Genomic DNA, 20552 nt, shown 5'->3' on the forward strand with positions numbered 1-20552 from the left:
TGATGAGCTTTCAATCGTATTTGAGAAAGATTGGGCCACTAGTGAAGGGAGTGACATCCCCTACGATCAAACATCTGCAACAGATGAACATTTAGAGGATATTCGGTTGGGATCACAGGTTAATGAGCAACAAAAAAGTATACCTGACATGAACATACTGACTGTTGATGGGAGGGATGAGGTTTTCCCAGATACACCCATCATGTTGGGAATGTCCTAGAACTTGCAGTTCGTAAATTTGTGTTAAACATTATATTTATCAATAATATATTATTGAGTATCTTATTCAATAAAGTTGTTGATTTTGCATTCTATTATGAAAATCCAATAAACACATCCATGGCTATATTATGAATACTTTAACTTTATGTGGTGACATAAACAGGATCAAGTTAATAGTATATAGCCTAAATGGTCTATAAATATATGAATGAAATTGGGTATCTCATCCTGGTAACTTTATTGGATGCGACCCATTTTGTATAGGTAATACAGATGACATGATCCACAGATCATTCATGTAGAGACATGTGAGTAAGGGCATGCTATGCGATAAGTTTGCATATAGACTGGACCACGAAATAGTAATTTTTCTTTATAACGACATTTTACTGTTAAAACTGACTATTTCATACTTATGTAACCTAGGATAACTTGATCTTAATCTTAAGCTAGCTATGAACTCCTGTATATTCGGGATTATCCTTTGATTTGCATGGGTGAGAGTAGTCCAACAACACTGCTCAATAAGCCTTCTATTTTGGGGGTAAGACCAGATGGATAGCTGGGGACATAGCCCTACAAGATGGAATTCACTCCTACCCATTTTAGGGTTAACAGATAGTTGTTCTCTTAAGTATTGATTTCATGTATTGAACAATCAGGGCCCCGCTTTCTCATGATAGAGAAGGACATGATTCACGTGTAGTATTATGAATCAAATTATTCATTAAAGGGTCAGTGAGGACTTAAGGAACAAGATGCATTTACAGAGGTAAAACGGTAATTTTGACCCAACTGTAATTACGAACGACCTGTGAATGATTGATTTATTGATTATGATTTATATGGACAAAAATATATCTATAGTAAGGAGAGTGTGACTATCAAGCTATAGTGATGTGTCTTGATAGTTAACGAATAGTAATTAATTCGATTAAAGAGTTTTAACGAATTAATTATAGAACATTGGAGTTCGTGATCTGTAGGTCTACTAGGTTCATCTACTAGCTCATTAAATTGGAATAAAAAATTGAGTATTGATGTATGAAATTAGGGTTATGAATTTGAAATGTTCAAAATTATTTTTTAGAGTTTTCGATTGATTGTATATGATACAATTAGAAACATTTAATTTAATTGAAATTTAATGAAATTGGAAAATCAATTAATATTTAAATTATGATTTAAATATAAAATTGATTTATTGGTGATATTGATATTTTATTAATTTAATATTTAGATAAATAAATTAATATTATTTAAATTAAAAAGTTTAATAAAAAATCAATTAAAATTAATTTTATTTAAATTAATTATTTTGAATTAATTTTATAAAATTAATTTAATAAAATTATTTTTGAAATCATATAAAGTTAATGGGTTTTTCCAATTTTGGGGAAAACTCATTAACTACATTTGATGAAATATCATCAAATTCCAATTTTATTTTGGTGGTGATCTTCAAGCTGGAGCTGCCCACCATGCAACACTGTACATTTGCATGAATTCTACCTATATATAGAAGCTCCATGCATGAAGAACAATTAAGCATTATGAGTTATACTTGCTATAGTGATAGCCTGAAAACCCTACGTACCCCTCACTTGTTCTTCATCAATTCAACTTGATTTAAGTGTTTCCACCACACGTTCCAGCTTGAGCATAGTGGAGAAGATCTCGATGGTAGTCCTCTCGGAGTTTCAAGCTCTATCTTGGTGGATCTTAGCTGAATTTGTGAAGGATATTTTCAAAGGTAATATGTGTTTCAAACCCTCTTATGAATATCATATGAACAACATGCTTAAAACTCAAATTAAATGTAGTTTAAGTGCTTATTGATTCTGTAGTCTTCCGTTGCATGATATATCATTCCTTCACATCAGTAGGCATACTGGATCAAGTAACGATACTAGAGGAACGAAATGCAAGAGGACTGCCTTCTAATATGAAATGCTTGATATTGTACACACAACAATGGACGTGCAGGAAAGTAAAATGGAGAAACTTGTACAATGGCAGAAAGAGAAATATGAATTTAAGCTCAAGAGGCGTCAGGAGGTCATCGAACAGATCTACCAAGTTGAAGGTTTAGAGGAGGACGATCAATTGACCCTCATAGATCTGTTAGTGAATGATATTCAGCGAACAAAAGGTTTTTTAGCCATTCTACTACCATTAAGGAAAATGTCATGCGTTTGTTGGGCAAAACTAACTAATATTTTTGTCGGTGTTTGGAAGTTGGTTTGTTATTATTTTTTGTAATTTTTCCTACTCTCTTATTCCATAGATTTTTAATATTTGTTGATTTTTTGTGACATGTACAAATGGCCCATGGTATGTGGCCCTTAGATATGGATGGAAATATTTCTAACCAAGTTGTAAAATAGTAATGTATAAAGCCATCAAATTATGTAAAATCTTTTGAGGGGAATGAATTTAATGAAGTTCATATCCGGTCTAATTTTTTTTTATCAGTGGAATAAATTTAATGAATTTCATATCCGGTCTAAATTACCACTATTTTGTAAAACCATTTGGCTTTCTTTGATGAGAAGTTTGGAATGAATAGTATAAAATTGAATTGTATACCATATTTTGAGATTGGAAATAATAAAAAAAATACAATCAATATCTTATTCAAAATAGGATGGATACAATAATTGGATTATAAGATTAAAAAAATAGTGTTCATACAGACAAATTATTATAGAGTGTAAAAACTGAACCAGATAGCCCTGACATAATAACTCTGCACACCCAAACACAGACATATAAACTCAAACATAATAACTCTGCCCACCCAAATATAGACATATCAATTCAGACATAACAATTATACATACCCAAACACAGACATCAGAATTCTCCAGACATCATAATTTCCTACATCCTATATCATCTTAGTGCCCCAAACAACCCCTTTAAGATATGCATTTGAATTTGAAATTTTAGTTTTTGAAAATTAAGTTTCTATATATTGATTTATTTGTTTTATTATTTACATCTTAGAAGTGTTTACAAAATTAAAGCCAAATTTTAAAAATTAAGATACATGATATTTTTTTAATTTAGTTTAAAATTAAAATGTTTATTTATAAAATGTGAAAATAATGGTGAGAAAATTATGAAAATAAACACAATTTTGAAAAACAAAAAACAATAGCCAAACATGTATAATTATTGTTTATTAAAAACTAGATACCAGTTATTAAAAACTAGATACCAAAAGCAGGAATTCAAAACTAAAAATAAAAAAACTCAATGGCTATCAAATGGAGCATGAGGCTTTGTTGGATAATGATTTTATTTATAGTTTTGAGAATTTAAGTTAGGTTCTTCACTATTTCTTTAGCATGGTTTTCAATTTTTTTTTTAAATAATAGTTTTCACATTCTTTAAAAAAAAAAATTTGAATTCTTAATCAATAATATGAATGCCGTACAAACACATTTTTGGTTCACAAACTTTGAATATGGTTTCATTTGGTCTCTAAATTTCAAAATATTACAATTTTATCCTTAAATTTTGAGTTTATTTTTAATTTAATCTCTAGGTTTTTTAATATCCCTTGAGTTTTGAGTTCAATATTCATCTAGTTCCGAAATTTTAAATTTTATATTTTTATCGTTGAGTTTTGAGTTGAGTTTCCATTTAGTGCTAGGTCCCAACATTTTACATTTTAACTACGAATTTTTTACTAATGCTCACTTTCAATCAATCATTTGTGTTATTTTTTTAAACCAAGAATTAAACTCATTATAATTCAATTATCTTTGAATACTTTTCCTAAAAAATACACAATTATATATAATTAATTAATAAAAAATTAACCCCAAATGTTAAAAAAAATTGGATTAAAATTGTAAAATATTAAAAAGAACAAAAGAAATTAAATACTGGATTTAAGAACCTATAGATTTGATATTGACATGAAAGGTAAATGAACATTTCTATTTTATATTAAAAAAATAACACTAGATGATGTTATATATATTTAAATAATTTATTAAAATTGAAAATTTGGTATTTCGTATTTTTTTAATACAATAAAAATTAAGGGATTCCAACCACATATTGGTAATTAGTAAATGCTTATTGTTGGTTACAAATGTCACATAATTAAAAAAGTACGTTCCACAATCAAATGTCACGCTCGCACCTAAGAAAAAGTATTTGAAAAAAAAAGACAGTTGAAAGCCTTGGGGAAAACGAAAATCGACACGTGTCAGCAAGGCCAATAGAATGTCATAGCGTCATCTGCATATTGTATTTCTCTTAAAAAAAAGTACATATATTTACTTTAAATTTTGTTTTATTTTGGTTTATAAATTTTAGAAAATCGTTCATTCTACTTCTTGATTTTTTTAAAAATATTTATTTTAGTTTTTGCTATTAAGATCTATTTATTTAAATATAATGGTGAACTGACTTGTATTTTTAGATTACTAGGTTATCAAATAAGTTAACTATATTAAAAAAGAAATCTAAAGTTTCAATTTTGAATTAGGTGATAAAACAAATTTCTATAGTTAATCTCATAAATTCTTCTTTGTCCAAAATTTTGGTACATTGGTAGTTGATATTCTAATTCATCCTCATCCTATTCAATTTATGCTAAATATAATTTCATTTTTAAATATATTTGATCTTTAAAATGTTAACATAATCTTAATAATAAAGATTAAAATAAATATTTTTTTAAAAATTTAGAAATTAAAATCAACGTTTTTTAAAGTTTAGAAAATATAACCAGATTTAAAGTTGAGGAATCAAATTAGATTTAATATATATATATATATACACAAAATTTTCTAAATCCGAAAAAATGGGAAAACAAAACAAAAAGTAAATAAATTCCGACGAAAAAACGGATTCGAAGTTCTTCTTCTTCCTCTTCTTGCTGGGAATTTTGTTGTTCATACAAAATTAGAATTTTCCCTCCAGCTGATGTACCGGCGGGAAGGGTTTTTCTGGCAGTTCCGGCAGGTATCAATCGTCCATTCGAATCGCTTCTGCGAAATTCGAGATACCGCTTTTGTGGAACTGGATTACTCTTTCATTCAGGTGCTTTAGAGAGGATTTTGTTGCGTTTCAGTAGCAATGAAGGCCATGGCGACCCTGCAGGATCTGATCGAGGAGGCTAAACTTCGAACGGTCTGGTGGGCTTTGTGTATTTTCGCGATTTCTTACTTTTTGACCCGTAAGAGTTCTTTCTTATTCCATCGCTTTCTATTGCTTCAGTTGTGCGTAATTCGGTTTCCTTTTGCAAATTTACGCTACTGTTATCTTTTGGGATTTTGAACTCGAACCCTTTTCGTTTTTTTTTTTCTTTTCTCTTGGTGACTTCAAGTTTGGGGTTAGTCGATGGTGTTGTTCATTCCTTTATAATTTGTTGTAGAGTGGAAGTTGAGAGTATTGTCATTTGAGATGAGGGATGAAGCAAAATTGAGCAGTGATGGCTATTTCCTCTTTAATTGGTTTGAAGTTTCTGAATAGGGAAACAATTAAAAATATGAAGTATTGAATTTTCATTTTCTGTTTTATCAATCAACTGCCATGTTTTTTGTTGTTTTATTTTGATGGGCATTTTCTTTTCCCAATGCAGATACTAGTAAGTCAATGTGGATGAATGTACCCCTAGCAATTCTATTAGTTTCTGCACTACGTATTCTGTTCAATGAGGTAGAGTTCCGTAGAAAGATCCGACCTATTCATCAACAGACATACTTATCTCACCTGGAGAAGAAGCAGCTATCTGTTAATGACTCGCGCCTTTCTTCAGCGCTTCCTCCACCAAGATGGAAAAGGAAAATTGATTCTCCTGCCGTGGAGGCTGCAATGAAGGATTTCATTGATAAAATCTTGAAGGATTTTGTGGTTGATTTATGGTATTCAGAAATAACCCCAGACAAAGAGTTTCCTGAGCAGATACATGCGTTAATCATGGATGCCCTTGGTGAGATAGCAGTTAGGGTGAAAGAGATTAACCTTGTTGACTTGCTCACGAGGTAAGGTTGTTTTTCTTAATGATGGAACAGGCTAAAGTTTTTTTAGGTTGTTTTGTTGTGCATCTAAGGAGTGTGAGGAGTTTTGACATTGTTTTCATAAAAATGTTGCAGAGATGTTGTTGATTTAGTAGGTGATCACTTGGACCTTTTTAGAAGAAACCAAGCTGCCATCGGTGTTGATGTTATGGGAACGCTGTCTTCTGAGGAGAGAGATGAAAGGTTGAAACACCATCTTATAGCTTCGAAGGAGCTTCATCCAGCATTGGTGTCTCCTGAGAGTGAGTACAAGGTGTGAGTGGAGTGTTCTGTGAAAACAGGTCTTGTTCTTTGAGTAGAGTCTTGCACTTTGCTAATTGCTATTCCACTGTAGGTCCTTCAACGACTCATGAGTGGAGTGTTGACTTCAGTTCTGAGACCAAGAGAAACTCAATGTCCTGTTGTTCGATCCATTGCTCGAGAACTTTTAACATGCTTGGTGGTGCAACCTCTTATGAATTTTGCAAGTCCTGGGTATGCTTCTGAGTGGCTTACCCTACAGTCTGACCCTTTACTTTCTAATTCTTGCGTGAAAAATAACAGTGGAAAATGTTGCTTTCATTTGGAAGAGAAAGTATACCTTTCGTCTCTCATTCTAAAGATATATATGACTTGTCTATGTTGTCTCTTCTTCTTAATGGTTATGTTATGGGTAGTTGTATTACAAATAATAGCTGAGAAACATCCTCTTTTGTTGGGACACTGTGTTTAGTTCTAGCTGCTTTTACAAAATATCAAAAACACCGAACAAGCTAAAGAAAATATAAGAAGTATCACCAAAATATGGCATTGTATACTTTTTTACCTGTATATGTTCTCTTTCTGAGATATGTAGCAGTAAAATATTATGAGAAAATGATTTACACTAAGATGTTCTCGTACGTTTAGAGTCTTTGGGGTGATCTTTTGAAAATAGTTTATTTTAATACCAATTCTTTAAACTATATATGTGTTTTCCATAGAAATATAATTCAATTTAATCGGTAGAAAAGAAGAAAAACAGTTTTTTTGTTTGGATTTTTTCCCTTATTGTTTGTTTGTTGTTTGTTTTTGTTCGCTTTTTTTTTTTTTGGTATTTTTTGTTTTTAAAATATCTTTTGAAATGGTTTGTCTTGTCAAATGTGTTTCTTGTGAGAAGCTTATAATTTTTTAAGAACAGAAAGTAGTTTTAAAAGTGCATTTTTCAAACAGTACTTTAGTTACTTTCTCTGCAGACAAATCGGGGAGAGGTCATTTTCTTAGGCATACATGTCTAGTCTTAAATGATCTAGCAGTCCAAAGAATTGCGGAAGTGGTTTTTTTTACCCTTTTTCTCTTTTTCTTCTTTCTTTGTTATCAGGTGCATAAATGAGTTGATCGAATGTATAGTCCTTGCCACTAGAGCTGAGAATGACTCTGTGATAGGTGGTCAACAACAAACTCATTCTTCAGATGTTGACAAAGACCATTCTTCTACTGCTGGATTTGTACATGATGAAGATTTGAACAGAAGGAACTCATCTTTAAATCCAGGGATTGGTTCAGAGCTTGCTAAAGTTAACAATAAAAAAGAAATCAGCTCTGATTACATGTTCCAGGATGAGCCTTTGCAACTGAGACATGGTGATTGGGGCCGTGCGTTGAATGCAGCCACCCAAAGGAGAACTGAAGTTCTCATGCCTGAAAATCTTGAAAACATGTGGACTAAAGGACGAAACTATAAGAAGAAAGAAAATAGGATCATTAAAGTAGGAGATTCTGAATCTATGGCTACGACAAAGAATTCTGGAACAAGTATCATGCAGCCTGCAACAACAACGACAACGAGGGATGAAATGTTGACTGGCAAGCATCGTTCTTCTACTGGGCCAGAAGAAAAGGCAATAATAGTTAGGAGAACACCTGTAAGACATTCTGATTTCTTTTTGACCTCCAAACCAGGTGATGAGAACAAAATTGGTTTTCAGTCTTCTCTGGAACTTCAGAAGGATTCATCTATCGATGCAAAGTTTATTGCTAATGAATTAAAGGATGTTGATAATCTTACTCCTGCTAGTGCAACTAAAATTCAACTCAAGAGATCCAATAGTACTTCTGCTTTGACAACTGAAGTTAGTGTAGAAAAGACTTCTACAGAAGGTGGAAGATCTATTATATCAGATTTCTATGGTCCCAATTTTCGAAAGCATGGTGAAGAGCCCCTTGCTAAGAGTGCCTCGGATGTGGTGATCCAAAAAGAAGGTCTACTTGTTCCCAAACTTAGGAGTCGGGTGAGAGGGATCATTCTTTTGTTCTTGTGGATAACCTGTTAATTAATAAAGTGTCGTACCAATTTAGTTCTTCTTGTCCTGTCGCAGGTGATGGGCGCATACTTTGAGAAGCTTGGTTCAAAATCTTTTGCTGTGTATTCAATAGCTGTTACAGATGCAAATAACAGAACTTGGTTTGTCAAGAGAAGGTCTCTTCCTGATATTCCTTAATAAATAAAGACAATGTATTTGAAATTTTTTATGATGTAAAAAACTTAGTGGTTCTATTAGATTCCTTGACATGCAAGTGCCTCATATATTTGGTGTTTGCTCATTTCCTTATGATATTGAATGATCGCTAGTGTCTCAAGACTTGATAGAACTCCTCAAGCATTTTATTTAGACACATTTATAGTCACCTCTCTATTGTTACAAATCTTTCCAGGTACCGAAATTTTGAGCGACTACATCGGCATCTTAAAGATATTCCTAACTATACACTGCACCTGCCTCCCAAGCGAATATTTTCATCAAGCACAGAAGATGCTTTTGTTCACCAACGTTGCATTCAACTTGACAAATATTTGCAGGTATCTGTGGATTTTCCAACTTCCGTGCATACAGTTATTGTTATTGTTTACAATGTAGCTCTCCAATTTATTTATTTATTTAAATCTTGAATGATTTACCGTGCTATCTTTATCCAGGAGCTATTATCAATTGCAAATGTTGCCGAGCAGCATGAAGTATGGGACTTTTTAAGTGTTTCCTCAAAGGTAATCGGCCCTCTGAGATGACAATTCAATGATTTCAAACAGATTTCTACTCCAGTCTCATGTTATATTGTCATTAGTTCCAAAATTTTATTTATTTGATCAGTGTCAATAATAATTTAAAATATTCCAAAAACGTATTGTAATTTTATGGGCTTGTGATCTTTAGATGGACCTTCAGATTTCGAGGATATGATCAACTTTTTGTTATATTCATTACATTTGGACATGGAAATGATCTCGTGAACCTAATTTAAAATGTATTTATTTATTTATTCTTTTTGCAGAACTATTCTTTTGGAAAATCTTCCTCAGTGATGAGAACATTAGCAGGCAAGTGGTTGTTTTTATTGTTCTTTGTAGGAAATCCCGTTGCATATTGGTTGCAACAAATTTAATATTTATTTTCTTCATACTTTTTCTCTTCCCGTGCAAGTTATTTGGCTTAATTACTTGCCCTTTTTAGCCTCTGGTACTAGATTGCTGGAATACATGACCCTCTATGGTAGAATATAAAATTTGTGTTATCTCAATGAATAATTCTCATTCTTCTTGTCAAACTGTGAAAGTTGAACTCTTTCAGAACCCTTTTGAGGTTTTATTGGGTATTGAGGGATTCTTATTCAATTCAAGTTGTAGAACTACCATCAGTAAATAGATAAGTTTTATTCTTATAAAAAATGCAGTCTCTCACGATTTTGATTGACATCATTTCATGAGACAAGCAGATGCTTTCTTGCAGTATCCATGTGCGTGTAGATGCATTGTAATAATTTAAAATAATTGATGATAAAAGGGGACAGAAAGAACATGTTCCAGTGGATGCCTTCTGAGACACATCATTTGTTGGGACTAAAACGTAGATTCTAATTCCTATGCCTTCATGAATATTTAAGTATCTTGGAATCTGTAAGACTAGAGACCTTGAAGAATGACCTTCCAATCTATAGAAGACGTATAAAAATGTGAAACGAAGATTATTCAAAGTGTCCCTATGACAGCATAAAGGTGTGCCCTTTAATCTAGTCTGCCTTCTCCTCTTGCCATTCTTCTTAAATATTTAACGAATCAGTCTTAAATAGCTCATTCTTCTTCTTCAAATGGAAAAGGATATAGCAGTTATGTATCTATGCAGCACAATCTTTCGGTTTATTTAAATGTTAGAACCATCCACAATTGTTAATAGTTTCTTCGATTCCTTTGTTATTTGCTATTGTTGATGGTTTCAAACCTTATTTAATCACAGTCAATGTGGATGATGCTATGGATGACATTGTACGCCAGTTTAAAGGGGTTTCCGATGGTTTCATGCGTAAAGTTGTTGGTTCAACCTCACCTGATGAAGCTTGTGCCTCGTCAAATTATGACCGGAAGTTTTCGTTTAATTCAGCAGACTTAAGCAAATGTGTTTCTGCACAATATAATTTAGAAATAGCTAATAACCTGTCTGACGAGGAAGGTGAGCAAATTCAAAATAAAAAATGTGAAAAGGTTAGTGGATGGCATTCGGACAATGAATTAAATTCTAAAAGCTTTCCCCCTCGTGTGATCAAACGTGGTGAAGAGTCGGTTAAATTAGTTGTTGAGAAGAAGAATGATCTAGATTTGAAGTCTGGGACCAGCCATGGAGGATTTTCACAAATTTCATATCATATGGAAGATCCAGAAGGAATGCCACCAGAGGTAATGCAACTTCATACAACATACTGTTACCTGCTTTATACATTTTACCTGTCAGATATCTTGCATGATATTTCTTTTTACTTATGCTTAATCTTGTATTTTATCTACTTGGTTAGTTTATGGCCTAATCAATAAGAAAGGGACCATCTTACAATATCTTTTCTGGTTTTTAATGGTACTTGCTTTCTATTAGCTTATATCATTTTGTTTCTCTAATAAAAACTTTGTTAAAAGATAGAAAATAGAGAACACTAAGTTTATGTGGAGAACCCTAAAACAGGGAGAAAAAACCACGATAGAGGGTCTCTTTACGAGAGAAGCCATATTTATAGGCTCTAGCAAGCCATAATACAAAAAGGAAATAAACTTAGGGTAAAGTAAAATACTAAAATACCATCGGTGCTATAAACTATCAACAAAGTCCCTTATTTCTAACAAACTTAACAAAACTGTAGTGCTACTCATTGAGGGCAGGCAAAGGACCCGATGGATAAAAACGATACATTTTTCGTAATTTATATGTTTGTAGTCATATCGGCAATTCAATTGTTGTATGAGGACCGAACATTAAAGATAGTATATAACATATGTTTAAAATTACATATCTCCAAATATTCATTGTTTTACAAAAAAAAAAAAAAAAAAAAGATAAAAAAAGATCCAAAGCCTGATGAATATTATTTTAATGATCCAATGATTGTATCAAATATTTTATAGTAAATCCAGACCGTAAACGAGTTGAACTCATTTTCACTGGAAGTTATGGTCTGGACCATATCATGTTAGTCCATTTCCTTAGTGTGATAGATCTGGTAGGCTGCAAGAATTTTTTTAGACATTCCGTTCGAGGAACTGTACTGTTATTGCGATTGATCAACTGCTGTGCACAATCTAAATATGACCTACAAGTTATTCTGATTGGGAAAACAATTATTTAGTTATTTCATCATTCTGACATGTAACTGATGTTTGATTCAAGCATATAGCTCTGGTTATTTATAACTTATTGGTTGTTTCAACATTTTTATTTCTGCAGTGGACTCCACCTAATGTAAGCGTACCTCTTCTAAATCTGGTTGACAAGATATTTCAGCTTAACAGGAGAGGCTGGATAAGGTTCCATACTTCTCCCTTTTGTAAATTTTCGATGCCATTGACTATGATAATGTTGTTTCCATGAGTGACTTTAATTATCCACGGCCACAGTTAAGGTTTCGTATTTTCTGCTTGGCTCAAGGATGGTTTATATGTCTATCTGCTTATCTGGCCCCAAATTGCTTCCCCCTCCCCTCCTTGTTGGTGGCTACTTTATACTTATATCCAGTCTCCCCAGTTGCTTTCTTGGCTTGAGCTTTTTTTACCTGTACAGAAATTATATATCTAGAGTTTGTATTTTTATTCCTCTATTTCAAACTCTGCAGTTTCATGGCCTTTCCCATGGATGAAATTTCAACTCAGTGACAATAACCTAGATTTTATAACCGACTGCTTGTTCTATTGTCTTTTTAACTCTAAAAAAATTATTTGTTCTATTTATATTATATATTTTTTTGATGCAGGAGGCAGGTCCTTTGGATATCAAAACAAATATTACAGTTAATTATGGAAGATGCTATTGATGACTGGATTGTCAGGCAAATTCACTGGCTACGGAGAGAGGACATCATTGCTCAGGGTATTCGATGGGTCCAAGATGTAAGTATCAAAACAAGTAAAGGACTATAAAAACAAGTAAAGGACTATAAACTGTATGGTGTTCAAATTCACTGAAATTGAAGATTGATACATTTAGTAATTATGGTTTTTTCCCTCTCCCCTGGCACGGGAAGTTCAAGAGTCCTGAGTTTTGATGTCTATGATAGGAACCAAAATAGAATTACAATGTATTGCAATATAAAAAGTAAATAACATACAAGATAAACAAGTACTTTGAGAAATTGACACCCTCTACTCTTGAGATATCTCTCCGGCCTTAATTCACAAACCAAAATAATGCCTATCTTCTCCCTTCCTCCCTCTCTCTATTGATAACCAATAGCCTCACAACATCCCCAGCTAATTACTAATATTCCTATGGTCTATTCGGTTGAAGGATTGCTTTAATTTCTTTTAGAGAATTTGTCAAGAAATGGTAGATCATTTACGTTGCTACTACGGATTTTAAACCTTTTATGCTAGAGAATTACTAAGGTGCCGTTTGGTAACTATTAAAAATCAAGGAAGAAAATACGAAGACAAGGTTTACGTGGAAAACCCTAGACTAGGGAGAAAAAACCATGATAGATAAATTTTTATTAATTTGTTACATCTACAAAGCACCACAGATCAGAAATAAATAGACTCAGAACAATCTTAAAATAGCAGAGAAAAGTAAAAAGACTAAAATGCCCTTAGGGCAAATACACCATATTTCAACACTCCTTCTCAAGTTGGGGCATAGATATCAATAAGACCCAACTTGCTAATACAAGTATCGAAGCTTTGCCTTGGCAATCCTTTAGTGAGGACATCGGCAACTTGTTGGCTCGAAGGAATGCAAGGAATACAGATACTGGCGCTGTCTAGTTTTTCTTTAATAAAGTGTTTGTCAATCTCCACATATTTTGTTTTGTCATGTTGTACTGGATTGTTGACAATATTGATAGCTGCCTTATCATCACAATAAAGTTTCATAGGCTCTTGGCTATCCTTGTGAAGATCAAACAAAACTTTCTTCAACCATATCTCTTCGCATATTTCCAGACTCATAGCCCTGTATACTGCCTCAGCACTACTTCTAGCAATCACCCCTTGTCTCTTACTCCGCTAGGTAACAAGATTACCCTACACAAAGGTACAATATCCAAAGGTTGATTTTCAATTTGTAACAGATCCTGCCCAATCTGAGTCAGTACAAGCATCAATGGATCTTTTGTCTTGTTTCTTGAACATTAAGCCCTTTTTCGGATCAGATTTCAGATACCTCACAATTCGAGTAATGGCCTCCATATGCTTCTCATAAGGAGCTTGCATAAATTGTCTGACCATACTAACAACATTAGATATATTTGGTCTGGTATGAGATAAGTAAATTAATTTTCCTATGAGACGCTGATACCTTTCTTTATTAACAGGAACTCCTTCAACAGAATCTCCCAACTTGGTATTGACTTCAATAGGAGTATCAATGGGTTTACATCCAGTCATTCCTGTTTCCCTCAACAAATCCATAGTATATTTTCGTTGAGAAACAAATATTCCTTCTTTCAATCTCGCTACCTCCATTGCGAGGAAATATCTCAGACTACCAAGGTCTTTGATTTCAAACTCATATACCATTCTCCGTTTTTGACAATCTTTGTTGTATCGTCACCTGATAGAACAATGTCATTAACGTACACATTCAAAACCGCCATCCTCCCTGATGTTGATCTTTTTATGAACAAGGTATGATTAGAATGCCCCTGAATAAAACCTTGGGACTTAACAAAGGTGGTGAATCTGTTGAACCACGCTCTCAAAGACTACTTTAAGCCATATAGGAATTTTCTGATTTTACAAACCCGACTATCAATTGTGCTTCAAATCCAGGAGGAGGGCTCATATAGACCTCTTCTGCTAACTCACCATTCAGGAATGCATTCTTTACATCAAGTTGATGGAGAGACTAGTCTTTGTTAACAACAACTGATAGAAGAACCTGAATTGTGTTCAACTTTGCCACTGGAGAAAAAGTTTATGAGTAATCAATCCCATATGTCTGATTAAATCCTTTAGCAACTAGTCTGGCCTTGTACCTATCAAGGGTCCCATCAAACTTATACTTAATCGTGAACACCCACTTGCACTCAACCGTTTTATGGCCTTTAGGGAGTGCAACCAGATCCCATGCCCATTTGTTTCGAGAGCTTTCATCTCTTCCATAACAACAGCCCTCCACTTGGGAATTTCCATGGCCATATGCACGTTGGTAGGTATTGTCACAGTATCCAGATTGGTAGTGAAGGCGTTAAACCCAGATGACAAGTTAATGTAAGACAGAAACTATGCATAGAGTACCTAGTACATGACCTTGTCCCTTTCCGTAGTGAAATTAGTATATCAAGCGTAGCATCATAATCTCCTGGTTTATCTGACTTCTCATTAGTACAAGAACCTACACTTGCCCATTTGTAGCAAGTCCTCACTCTCTTGGTTATCTCCTGGTGCCTCACTACTACCTGCAGTTTCGACATTTTTTGGTACAATCTCATTAGTCCCACCATTCTCACCCACATCACCTCCAACGTAATCATTTGCACGTTCAAAACGATCATCAGAAACAGAAGTACCTTGAACTTGAGCTGGTGCCGGTTCCATTCTTGGATAGTTTTCGGTGGAGCAACGAGAGGCGCTATTTCCTTTCTAAGATTCTTCCTGTGTATGCTATCCAGGGTACTTGTTAGTAGGAAGGATAAGGTCATTTGTATCAAGGATAGGTGTAGGAATGAAGTCCATAGGAATAGAATATGTAGATGAGTTAGTCTCTTCACTAGTGGTCTCCCCTGAAGAGGATTAATGGGTAAAAAAGGGACATCCATAGTGACAAAGTACTTCCTTGAGGACGGATGAAAGTACTTATAACCCCGTTGGTGAAGTGGATATCCGACAAAGACACACTTCTGAGCATGAGGAGAAAATTTAATTTGGTGAGGACCGTGGCTATGAACAAAGGCAGTACACCCAAACACCCGAAGGGGGACATTTGAGATGAGACGCGTGGATAAGAAAGACTCTTTGAAACACTCAACCGGTGTTTGGAATTTAAGAACATGGAGGGCATCCGGTTAATAAGGTGTGCAATAGTTAAAACATCATCTCCCCATAAATAAGAGGGAAGAGATGTAGGAAACATGAGGGAACGGACAATTTTAATAGATTTTTTCGTCCAGCCACTCCATTTTGTTATGGGGTATAAGCACACGAATTTTGATGAACGATGCTTTTTGAAGTTAAAAACTCGCATAGGGTGTTATTAACAAACTTCTGCCCTTGTCATTTCTAAGAATAACAATCTTTGTATTAAACTGTATTTCAACCGTAGTATAGAACTGTTAGAAAATAGACGTGACTTTCGACTTATCAGTAAGAAGAAAGATCCATGTAAGACGGGCGTGATCATCGATAAAAGTAACAAACCAACGGTTACTGGATAAGGTAGTGATGTTTGAAGGACCCCAAATATCACTATGAACTAGATGGAAAGGTTGGGAAGGTTTGTAAGACTGAGAAGGGAAGGAAACCCTGGGTTGTTTTGCATGTATACAGACATCACAAGATAACGAAGAAACATCCACATTATGAAATAAATGGGGAAACAAATATTTCATATATTGAAAGTTTGGATGACCAAGGCGAAAATGCCACAATAAATAATCTTTTTCAGAAATTGTATATGAAGTTAATAAACTAGTCCTAGACAAACTCCTAGAAGTAGCATCATTAGAAAGGAAAAAGACCCCTATTATGTCGGGCAGTGCCGATCGTCGTTCTCGAGCTTAAGTCCTGAAAGGAAACAGTATCAGGTGAGAAAATAACTCTGCAGTTTAAATCTCTAGTTATTTTATTTATAGACAACAAATTGTTAGAGATTTTTGGCACGTGTAACACGTTCTGTAAGATCAAGCCATGGAAGAGAGACAAATGACCTTCCTGCAACAGGAGCAAAAGACCCATTTGCAATCCAAATCCTCTCATTTCCAACACTTGGAGAATATGAGAGAAATCGATTAGATGATCACTAGTGATCGGTCGCTCCTGAATCTAGTATCCATGATTCTTGTCCCTCAATAAGAAGACTAAAAGATTGAGGGGTACCTGATTGGACAATCGCACTGATCACAACAGTACCTGGGTCACTTGGGTTGGTCACTGAGATCGTGCAACAACATCAGTAGACTCACTCATGAGTGCTCTACTAGACTTTGACTTGTCATTCAGATGGCGACATTTGCCATTCGGGGGTCAACCATGTAGTATCCAATACTGATCCTTCGTGTGCCATGGTTTCTTGCAATGTTCACATATTGGAGGAGATTTCCCATTCTGCTTGTCATTATCAGATCCAGGAGATTTCACCCGAACGCAGCGGAGTCAACAGTTGTAACCACGGAACCATTCATAGCACTCGACCTATCTTCCTCCAATTTGACCTCAGAGCAAACCTCCATAAGAGACGGTATCGGCCTTTGTCCCATAATTCAACTGTGAGCAATATCAAATTTTGAGTTCAACCCAGCAAGGAAGTCATAAACCTAATCAATTTCCTCAATCTTCGAATATTGAACTCTGCCACATGAGAAATTCCAGACAATCTCTCGACACAAGTCCATCTCTTGTCACTGTAAAGACAGTTTATTGAAGTACGAAATCACATTCATGGTCCCTTGTTTGCATTCATGGACCTGTTGCCGCAATGTATATAGGTGTGATGTGTTTTGCCTTTTAGAATACAACTTCTAGACTGCATCCCAAATGTCCCGTGCAGAAGCAGGATAGAGCAAGGGTTTTCTAATTTGGGGTTCCATGTTGTTAATCAGCGTCAAGCGGGGTAAGGAGTTCTCTCCCTTCCAAACACGCTCGTGAGGGTCCCCAGGGTTTGGTCTCGGTATCTTGCCAATTAAATACCCGAGCTTATGACGCCCCTCGAGAGCCATTTTAACGGATTGGGACCAGGAGAAATAATTTTGACCATTTAGTTTCTCTCCTGTGATTTCCCCTGCAAAATTTCCCACAGATCCAAATAAAATATTTGCAGTAGGTAAATTAGGGAAAGTTGTTATCGGATTGTTCGTATACAAAGGTAGACTGGACGAGAAATCTGAGTGGGAATTTATCTGGAGATTTGTGGTCCCAAAAATAGTCCCGAGCATTGCATTCTATTGCTAAAGACTAGTTGATTGTTGTTGAACTCCAACTGGGGATAGACCCATCGGTCCTAAGCCACCATAACCAATCGACCCATGCTGATGGGGAATGTAGGGGATTGTTGTAGGATGTTTCTGCTCACATGAAACTGAGGAGGAAGCTTCCCCCATATGATCGATGGCTCGAAACTGAGGTTGGGCAAGAGGCTGGTGTGACGGCTGGAGGGCTGGCGCTCTGACTAGAAGAACCGACGCTCGGAGGGTGTTGGACAGAAGCCGCGTTCCGATTGGAAGGACGCTGGAGGATGGACCAGCTTGGAAGTGGCACTCGAACGACTCGGTGCTGGAGTTGGAACCTGACGCGATTGACTGCTGGATCGGTGTTAAACTGGTCCGATCGTCTGACGGCTGGAGCGACTCTTGGTTGTTGGATCGGCACGTTTGGGTTAGTCCCAATGGCTGCTTGAACGTGCGACTGAGCGGCTGGCGGAATCCCTAATTGCGATTGAGTCGCAATTTAGGCTGGTCGCAATCAGCTGCTGTGACTGCACTGGGTTGAGGATGGATCGAAGATATCGGTCGACGACAACCTAAATTGCGGTGGTATTTATCGCTTTTGCCATAGTTCCATCACTTGCTAGGGTTGGTGATTGAATTTCTTCTATCGCAGTTAGGGTTTCATCACCTTGCTCTGATACCATATTGAAAATAAGGGAAGAAACGATGAAGGCAAGGCTTACGTGGAAAACTCTAGGCCAGGAGAAAAAAACCTCGATAGCTAAATTCTTATTAATTTGTTACATCTATAAAGCATCACAGACTCAGAAATAAATAGACTCAGAACAACTTTAAAATAGCAGAGAGAAGTAAAAAGACTAAAACACCCTTAGGGCAAATACTCCATATTTCAACATTAACCATCGTTTTTTGTTCTTGGTTTTTAAAAATTTTGCTTGTTTTTTACAATTTCTTATCATAGTTTTTTTTCCTATCTAAACATTTGAATTTTTAGCCAATTTCCAAAAACAAAATCTAAGGTTTTGAACATTGGAATTATAACGGTTGCAATAATCACCTAATTTTTCATTATGTCAATGAAAATGTTATTTTTACCATATAGAAAAAACAAAGGATATAATAAGAAAAAGAAAATTCATTCTACCATTGCTCCTTCAGGTTCTCTGGCCCAATGGAACATTCTTTATACAATTGAGAAATGCTCAAAGTGAAGATGATGATTCTCAATCAAGTCGAACTGATGGAAGTAAGATCCCTAAGCCTGGATCATTTGAGCTGCAGCTCGAGGCTGCTCGCAGAGCCAGCGATGTCAAGAAAATGCTTTTTGGTGAGCAATGCTTTCTTTCTGTAATATGATAGCGTGCATCTGAGGTGTTTACATTGAAATATATTCTAAACTATTTAAAGGTATGGACATGCATTTATGGACATGCATTGCATACTTTGTTAACATCCTCGTTTCAGTTTATTTTTAAGAAACGTACAGATTAAATGATCTTATCAACACAATGCTCCTATAATATCGTAATTCTTCTCTTGTTTGTTGATCATATCATATTTATAAATTAAGAATCTTCTAATCATGTTTGTCTCACTTTTTCTTTATAAATGGAGCCAATTTATAACAGACAACTAACTACCATTACATTCTTTATAGCTGGGGCTCCGACACCATTGGTAAGCTTGATAGGACACAAGCAGTACAAAAGATGTGCAAAAGATATATACTACTTCACTCAGGTGAGTTAGCGCTATCATTTTTGTCGTTTCATTTCGAAATCTGTGGAAATGACAATCTGAGTAAAATTTTGTGAATCTGCAGTCGACGATCTGTGTGAAGCAACTTGGGTATGGATTACTTGAACTATTGCTCATATCACTTTTCCCTGAGCTACGGAATTTAGTTCTGGAGATTCATGATAAATCACACGTCTCGCAACCAGTTTAGTGAGTAAAAACAGTACTCTACGACCTCTGTTCCAGGTTGTGCCTTCTTCTTCTTCCTCCAATCCCCAACCCAGAATCTCAAGTTTTTTTTTGTCTTAATCTAGCATTTAGGTTCCCTCAGTTTTGATGTTGATAGAAGTATTCAAGTGATTGACACTATCGGGAGTTTTGTGGATTGCTGGAAATTCTTTTGTGAATAGAAATGATTCTGCTTGTCCTTTTTATTTTTATTTTTATTTTTAACTGTATAGAATTTTAGTTTTAGGGTGTGTATAGAATTAGTGGTACAGCAGGTGATGGAAAATATTTCAAATCTTGTTCTATTGTAATTTATGATCCTTTCTCCTCATGCTCTGTTGATTCAACTTTTGATTGATATTGAAAATTATTTATTCATTATTCAATTCCATTGATAATTTCTACCATATTTGTTTGGGCCTTTGCGCTTTAGAACTTATTTAATTTTAGTTTCTATATTTTCAAATGTTCGATTTTAGTCCGTTCAAATTGGTCAAATAATACAAAAAAATAAGTAAGAGAATATATTTGTGAATATGCTTCTAATATTTATAGTTAAAAGGCTAGTTGATTATAGAATGGTTTTAGAAAAACAATGGTAAACTAGAAGCAGACACTAAATATAAGATTTATTCAAAATTACAGGGAATAAAATTGAATAAGTCTCAAATTACAGGATCAAAATGGAATTTTAACAAAAAAAAAAAATAAAATGCTCTTGAGCTTTGCCGATTC

At 34.8% G+C, this 20552-nt stretch overlaps 1 protein-coding gene across 3 annotated transcripts; it reads left to right on the forward strand.

The window, feature by feature from the left end:
• Positions 1-5034: 5034 nt before the first annotated feature.
• LOC120077974 lies at positions 5035-20203 on the forward strand. 3 transcript variants are annotated; one of them, XM_039032118.1, is made up of 16 exons: positions 5035-5208; positions 5318-5422; positions 5828-6230; positions 6342-6519; positions 6601-6740; positions 7606-8515; positions 8603-8703; positions 8940-9084; positions 9202-9270; positions 9555-9600; positions 10514-10950; positions 11987-12066; positions 12510-12645; positions 19011-19179; positions 19510-19592; positions 19675-20203. In XM_039032118.1, exons 2-16 carry the CDS (start codon positions 5323-5325, stop codon positions 19798-19800), a joined length of 3123 nt encoding a protein of 1040 aa, XP_038888046.1. In that variant the 5' UTR covers positions 5035-5208; positions 5318-5322; the 3' UTR covers positions 19801-20203. The 3 variants fall into 3 exon arrangements, with proteins under 3 accessions (XP_038888046.1, XP_038888045.1, XP_038888047.1); XM_039032117.1 differs by having other exon boundaries at positions 5035-5422; XM_039032119.1 differs by having other exon boundaries at positions 5035-5381.
• The last annotated feature ends 349 nt before the right edge of the window (positions 20204-20552 follow it).

Source organism: Benincasa hispida, chromosome 5 (genome assembly GCF_009727055.1).
Source record: "Benincasa hispida cultivar B227 chromosome 5, ASM972705v1, whole genome shotgun sequence".
In the NCBI taxonomy this organism is placed as follows: Eukaryota; Viridiplantae; Streptophyta; class Magnoliopsida; order Cucurbitales; family Cucurbitaceae; genus Benincasa; species Benincasa hispida.